The sequence below is a fragment of the Sinocyclocheilus anshuiensis genome, unplaced genomic scaffold, assembly GCF_001515605.1.
Source record: "Sinocyclocheilus anshuiensis isolate Anshui unplaced genomic scaffold, SAMN03320099.WGS_v1.1 scaffold1151, whole genome shotgun sequence".
Taxonomy (NCBI): domain Eukaryota; kingdom Metazoa; phylum Chordata; class Actinopteri; order Cypriniformes; family Cyprinidae; genus Sinocyclocheilus; species Sinocyclocheilus anshuiensis.
In genome coordinates this window covers 295,773-303,626 of record NW_015548202.1, presented here as the reverse complement: position 1 = coordinate 303,626, position 7,854 = coordinate 295,773, and the positions used below count along the sequence as shown (strand labels likewise).

The following is a 7,854-nucleotide window of genomic DNA, read 5'->3' as shown; positions in this document are numbered from 1 at the left end:
GGGGTTCGGTGCCTTGCTCAAGGGCACCTCAGTCGTGGTATTGAAGGTGGGAGAGAGCGCTGTACATTCACTCCCCCCACCTACAATCCCTGCCGGTACGAGACTCGAACCCACAACCTTTGGGTTACGAGTCCAACTCTAACCATTAGGCCACGACTTCCCCATGGTATAATGTTATGGTATAATTACTAAATTTCCGCAAACAATGCGCTGTTACTTTAATTCAGTGCTTGCAGCGCAGCAAAAATAGACTGGGTGTGGAAACATTCTCTGCACTGCTGCAGACGCACCGCTCCTGAACGCACTGTGAACGCTTTAATTTGTTAACATGAGCGCGGAAAAAATACGCACCGCATACGCACTGCAAACGGAGTAATGTGAACCTGACATTATGTGTGTGCTCTGCGAGTGTGCATGAGTCTTCAGGAGAGCGCGCGAGCACTGAATGGTTAAACACTGGCAAGAATGAAAAATAAATGCAATTTATAAACTTTAGTGACGATGCGACACTGCCTCGATTGTGCAAGTGACAATTCCTGTGTCAACTGTACAGCGTGCAGCTCGCTTATAGTGCAGACGCGATGTGATTTGAAGCCATTTGCGCGCACGGTGATTCACTTACGCTGTTTGTGAAATTATGTCTCACAGAAAGTTTTCAAATTAGCTACTTTATAAGTTATTTAATGAAGAAATATGAACTGTACCTCAGCTTCAGCATAATAATGCCACTGCACGTCATGTCAAACCTCTGACAGCAGACCCGTCATCAGCTTGAGATCGGCCTTTATAGAGACCGCCGATCAAACATCCCAAAGTGATTATCGGCCGATAGTGATTGGTAGACGATCAATCGGAGCAGCCCTAGTAATAATACTAAAATAACACTGCAGTAAAATATATGTTTTATGTATAGAAATATAAATAATACCATAATTTACAAAACCTTTACAATTTGAAAAACCTATTATCATATTTCCACAGTAATGAGAATTTAGAGGTTAAATGTGCTTAATTAACATGACAATTCCTAAACTTTTCTTCTATCTTTTGATTTTGGGTTGAAATCTGACGTGGACAGGTTTGTTAAGATTGATCCTGACGTGTCCTGTGTTTTCTAGCATGTCATATTCTGGAGTGCTCTGACGGTCTGGCTCAGGATGTGATCAGTACGATCGGTCAGGCGTTTGACCTTCGCTTTCAGCTCTATTTGCAGTGTCCGTCCAGCAAACCCTCGTCCATGCACGACAGGTGAGTCCTCATCTACACCTTCAGGATTCTGATCTGAGACCACTTCTGCCTCTCATTGTGTCCTGTCTTTAGGGCTATGAGTACAGACGAGCCCCAGTGGATGGAGGAAGGAGAGGAGTCTGCCGATCATCACTACTACAACAGCATTCCCGGAAAGATGCCGCCAGCAGGAGGATTCATTGACTCTAGATTGACCAATCAGATTCAAGACAGCAGCCAGGTCTGCTAATCACCCGCCCACACTCGTGAAGTAACCTGATCGATAATCACTCGAGCTCAGCTGCTTCTGCAAATGCAACTATTGTGTTTCTGTCAATATCTCTTTATTAATTGGGTTTTTGGTAAATAATGATAGTAAAGATTGTGCTATCATTCTGAAGTTTTCATAAAACATAATATCTACCTCTGTAGATACAGGAAATCAGGTCACTGAAATGAATCGAGAGAATATGTTAAATTGAGGGAACAAAATAAATCAGATATTAATGGCAATGTTTGCATACATTTTGTGACAGTTCTATTTTTATTATATTTTGTTATAATCTCAAAACTAATAGCGCAAAATACAGAACAATTGCAATATTTCCACCTCAACATACAGTATATTTATTCAATTAAAATAAATAAATATTGCATTTTGTTATAATATCAAAAACACAAAATGCAACACAATTCCAATTTTTCCACTCCAACATGTGTAAAAAAAAATGTAATTAATAAATAAATATTATATTATATTTTGTTTTGATATCGAAAAAAACAACACAAAATACCGCACAATTAAATTTTTCCCACTCCAACATATAATATTAAAAAAGGAATGTATTACATATTATATTACATTTTTTTATATCAAAATGAACAACGCAAAATACAGAACAGTTCCAATTCTCTCACTCCAACATATAATAATTAAATTAATAATAAATGTAAATATTATGTTTTGATATAATATTGAAACAAAAAAACACCTTTCCCACTCCAACATATATAAGAATTAAATTAAAATGAGAGATGAATATTATATTTTGTTATCGAAACATTAAAACCATAATGTATATAATGATTAAAATAAATAATATATTTTAAAATAATGTTTATTTATTTATCATGTTGAAATAACACAAAAAATAACAATTCCAACTTTCCCATCCCAACATATATAATTAAATTTAAAATGGATAGATAGATAGATAGATAGATAGATAGATAGATAGATAATATCGAAAAGAACAATAATAAAAAATAATAAATAAAATAAGAAAAAAGTAAGAAAAATGATTTAACATAAGAACATTTCTTAAGTTAGTTATCAGTACAGTATTAGTTGTTTAAAAACATTCCGCATGATCTACTTCTTAACAGCTTGTATAAATGTTGGCATTAAAGGGGTCATATGATGCTTTTTTAAAGATCTTTAGTCTTTGCAACTTCAGGGATCTTATCCATTCACGAACAGCTTGTAACACTCCAAAGAGAAAGGAAAACTTGAAATCGCATCATATGACCCCTTTAATAGTGTGATTTTAATTTTAGATGTATTAAACTGTGGCATTAAATTATTCATTTAGATGACTTTCTGTAGTGTGGACTCTGTTTCCTGTCTGTCAGTGTATATGGACTCCATCAAGTCAGTGTTTCATTACTGTTGTTGATGACTCACATGTTGTTTACTGCTGTCCACACAGGCCGCTGGAGTCGACCAGACGTACTACCAGGGCCGACCCATGTTCATCCAACAAGGTGCAATTCCCTTTATTTTCTCCGTTTTCACATTTAGATGGAAAGATCGCCAAAAACACCTCATGTCACCTCAATGCAAAAAACAATTCTTCAAAATATCATCATCCTTCTGTCTGTGCCTTTCGTATAGGGTCCTGTGACATATACAGTCTCCCTGAGGTCAAAGGTCAAGTCCCTAAGGCAGGAGAAGTGCCCACGTATGTGAACACGCAGCACATTGACACGCAGGTGTTGGCCGCGCTCCAGGGAGAGTCAGAGACGCTGTCTGAATCGGGCACGAGCGGGACAGCTAAAGACAGCCCGAGGAAGGACCTCTTTGACATGAGTAAGAGTTTAGAGGCAATTCATTCCTAACACTGCTGTAGGACTATATAATGCACCTGTTTTACAGCGCCATCAAAAGGTGGTGTGAAAAAATGCAGTGTTTTACTTTTATTGTGCTTAAACGGTTAAATACACACAAATTATGTCAAAACGCCGTCATGGAAGTGAACTTAAGTCTTAAGTGAACATAATGTCTATGTCTTATGTCTTAAAGGGATAGTTCACCCAAAACTTAAAATTCTGTCATTAATTACTCACCCTCACATCGTTCCAAACCTGTAAGACCTTTGTTCATCTTCGGAACACAAATTAAAATACTGCATCAGAATGCATCAAAAATATCTTAATTTGTGTGCCGAAGATGAACGAAGGTCTTTCGGGTTTGGAACGACATGAGGGTGAGTAATTAATGACAGAATTTTAATTTTTGGGTGAACTAACCCTTTTAGTGAATGTAATATGTCTTTAATAAGCCTGAAAATGTTGACTAGTATTAGGTTTTGCTGTGGTGCTAATATATTCAAGAACTGTGAGATTTTTAATGTTATCTAAAATGTTGCCATTGATACAACCCTATTTTCAGCACCTTTATTTGTTCTATTAGTATTTTAGCTACCTATAAAACTTGCTTGAAAAATACTGGCCATTTGGCCAATTTATGGCACAGCAGACTAGATTGTTGAAACTATTTTTCATCATCCCATGTGGCAGCAGGAAAATGAGAGAAAATACCAACAAAGCATACAGTAAATGACACCTAATAATAAAACAGACACATTGTGATGAAGCAACAAAAAATATATACAATCTTTTCAATGACATTTTGTGTTAGCTCCGCCCACAGTCAAATCTCATTGGTCCAAAATCCCACTCATTAGAATATTAAATAACTTCTGACTGTGTCACATCATTGTCAGCAGTTTTACTGTAGAAAGATGATAAATGTGAGGAAAAAAGAACAAAAAAGTTTCATTAATGAATCCCTTTTTTCACAAGCCAAATTTAGCGCTTTACACAATACGCATCGTTTCAAAGCAGTTTTACAGAAAATCATAATGTTAATGTTTATAGCATCTTAATATCTTCACACCTCATAGTCGCATTTAGCATATATACTGTTTGTATGTGGATAAAGTTAGACATATCAACTTTATATCAATCTCTTAAACATGTTTTATTAAATTGTGCTGGTTTAAGTTCTCTTAGGAACTAAAAATAAAAGTGTAATTAAAAAACCTATAGCATACTTTTCTAGTCAATTTCAACTTGTTACTCACCATGGAAATAGCCAGGGAAGCTGGCATGGCATTGAAACACCAAACAACCGACTGTATATGAAGAGCTGGGCAATAATGTAGTTACATTTTGCAATGATATAAACAATCAGCACATTGTTTTCTCGTGCCATCAGAGCCGTTTGAGGACGCCATCATGACCCAGACTCCGGCTCCGGCTCCTCCTGCCTCAGAGCTGCATAAAGCGGCGTCCATGGATAACTGCATTTCTTAATCATAAAAAGCCTACTCCGAGCATTGCTGAATATGAACCGATTATTACGGTGGCCGAGAGAGCTCAACGTGCTGCAACTTCAGAAAACCCATGCAAATAGAAAAAGCACCAGCAAATCAAGAAAACATCTTCATCAGTTTGACAACACACGCGCTGCAAATGCTCACAACACAACCAAATAAAGAATTTTATTTGCAGCACGTTTCTTTGTTTGGTTGTGTTGTGAGCATTTGCAGCGCGTGTGTTGTCAAACTGATGAAGATGTTTTCTTGATTTGCTGGTGCTTTTTCTATTTGCAGCGCGTTGAGCTCTCTCGGCCACCGTAGATTATAGCAATATCTAATCGCATATTGAAAAATGACAAATCATTCTTAACTCAGAAATTGCTATTAAATTTCACATATGTGACCCTGGACCACAAAACCAGTCTAAGGGTCAATTTTTTCGAAATTGAGATTTATACATCATCTGAAAACCTAATAAATAAGCTTTCCATTGATGTATGGTTTGTTAGGATAGGACAATATTTGGCTTGAGATACAACTATTTGAAAATCTGGAATCTGAGGGTGCAAAAAAATCTAAATATTGAGAAAATCATCTTTAAAGTTGTCCAAATGAAGTTCTTAGCAATGCATATTACTAATCAAAAATTAAGTTCTGATATATTTACGGTAAGAAATTTACAAAATATCTTCATGGAACATGATCTTTACTTAATATCCTAATGATTTTTGGCATAAAAGAAAAATCAATCATTTTGACCCATACAATGTATTTTTGGCTATTGCTACAAATATACCCCAGCGACTGGTTTTGTGGTCCAGGGTCACAAATAATTACAGAGAAACAGCACATTGAATTAAACATGACATTTTGAAGAAGAAATACTGAAATAGTATTTTCTCCAGTAATCTTTGTTTTTTTAATATTTATTTTAAAAACTGATTTTACAGTGTATTGAAGTAAATATAGTGGGATTCAAACTCTTGAGAAAATGCTTCTATTTTAGGTTCTTTTGTAGTTTAATCTAACTTTGAAGTTGAAAGTACAACAATTGGAGGGAAAAGTTGAACATGGATTTGAGAAACTTGATGATCATGTTCTCCAGCATGATTTGAAATGTTGCAAAGAGCATCTTGAGCTTGAGTGGAAAAGAAGATCTGACAAAGTCCCATCTGTGTCTGTACAGAGTCACATGATCAGTGACACTCATTTGCTTATATTTGATCAGTCATGATGTTTTTATGTGATAACTTTATTTAAAACATTTACAAATCCTAAAACTGTTTAGTTCCAGGTTTGAATTAATGAAATACTATATTTCCAATGTGAACGTTTGGACCTGTGAACGTGTAATAGTTCTCTTCTGCTCACCAAGGCTGCATTTATTTGATAAAAAATACAGTAAAAATAGTGAAATATTAATACAACTTAAAATAGCTGATTTCTGTGTGAATATATTTTAAAACGTAATTAATTGCTGTGATGCGCAGCTGTATTTTCAGCATCATTACTCCAGTCTTCAGTGTCACATGATCTTCAGAAATCATCCTAATATGCTGATTTGTTATCTACGTTAACTAAAACTAAAATTAAATCCATAAAAGGTATTAAGTAATTATTATTTCAGCTAGTTGCTTTTTGCGTTTAGTTCATACTAAAACTAAATAAAAACTATAGACATATTAGAAAAAAACTAATAAACACCACAAAATTACTAAAACTGATTGAAATTAAAATAAAAACAGTGTAAAAGAAAATCAATATAAAAATAAAAAATGTTAACAAAAACTATAATAGCAATAATATAATAAAAATATACAACTATAATTATAAAACTATATGTATTTAAAAGTTTTATAGTAACTATAATTAAAAAAAAAAATAATGACATTGATATTAAAATAACTGCTGCTCAATAAACATTGTCCTATTATTATCAATGTTGAAAACAGTTGTGATGCTTCCTTTTTTATGGAAACTGATACATTTTAAGGATTCTCTAATTCATAGAAATTTTTAAAAGGACAGCATCTATTTGAAATAGAAATCATTTGTAACATTATAAATGACTTTACTGTCACTTTTAGTCAATTTAATGCATCCTTGCTGAATAAAAGTATGAATTTCTTTTGAAAAAAAAAAAATCTTACTGACCCCAAATTTTTTAAACGGTAATTCTGTCATGTGTGATTTAACTTTCCAATCAAATCTATATGTCTCCTCAAGGTCCGGACGAAAGATCACATATTCGAGAGCATAAGCCACCTGATTGGCCATCACCGTGACAACAACCTGCCAATCGTCTCGGCGGGAAGCGAACTGTGTTTGAAGCAGCCGATGGAAAGAAAACAGTGACGACACCTGAAATCCCGCGGGAGGCTCACGCGCCGCCGCTCTTTCACGAAAACAACTGATCTCCGTCGGAGAACACGTGACGCTTGACTGCGACGGCGTTTGTAGACGGACGATTTTAGAAAGCGCTCTCACCGAAAGCCGAATTCTAGAACTGACACAGTTATTTTATTGCGCTGGTTGAGAATCTCTATTTTTGAAGAAGACGGCGGTGGATTTTCGGACAGCCGTTCGAAACGGGAGTTTGGACGAACTCGGTCTCCAAGAGGGATGCGACGAAAACTAGATAAAGAGTATTTTAGAATAAAAAAGTTTTAGTTTTGTCTATCAAGCACAACCGGATTTTCATGTTCGCTGGTAAGAGATAGAAGGAAAACTAATATTTGAGAAAACGTAAAGCTGTTTATATCGACCTATTTTAGGAGTTGGTCCTTCACTGCAGCTAGTGCGCGAGATCATTTGGTAGCTTCACTGCTTTTCAGAGGGAAGATGACGTGAATGTGTTTGCTTTAACAGAAATCACACTCTGACATGCTGCACGAACACACTCACACTCACACTCTCACACACACTCACACTCTCACACACACACACACACACACCCCACACTCTCTCACACACACACACACACACACTCACACTCTCACACACACTCACACTCTCACACACACAC

The 7,854-nt window shown here is 35.6% G+C and overlaps 1 protein-coding gene across 1 annotated transcript in view; it reads left to right on the top strand.

The window, feature by feature from the left end:
• The window catches only part of LOC107653345 (SHC-transforming protein 3-like), a 24,509-nt gene extending 19,685 nt beyond the window's left edge, over positions 1-4,824 (top strand). The window contains exons 7-11 of the mRNA XM_016440039.1: positions 1,119-1,248; positions 1,321-1,468; positions 2,937-2,991; positions 3,122-3,316; positions 4,727-4,824. Of these exons, the coding sequence (XP_016295525.1) occupies positions 1,119-1,248; positions 1,321-1,468; positions 2,937-2,991; positions 3,122-3,316; positions 4,727-4,824 (626 nt within the window). The remainder of the gene's footprint in view (positions 1-1,118; positions 1,249-1,320; positions 1,469-2,936; positions 2,992-3,121; positions 3,317-4,726) is intronic.
• The last annotated feature ends 3,030 nt before the right edge of the window (positions 4,825-7,854 follow it).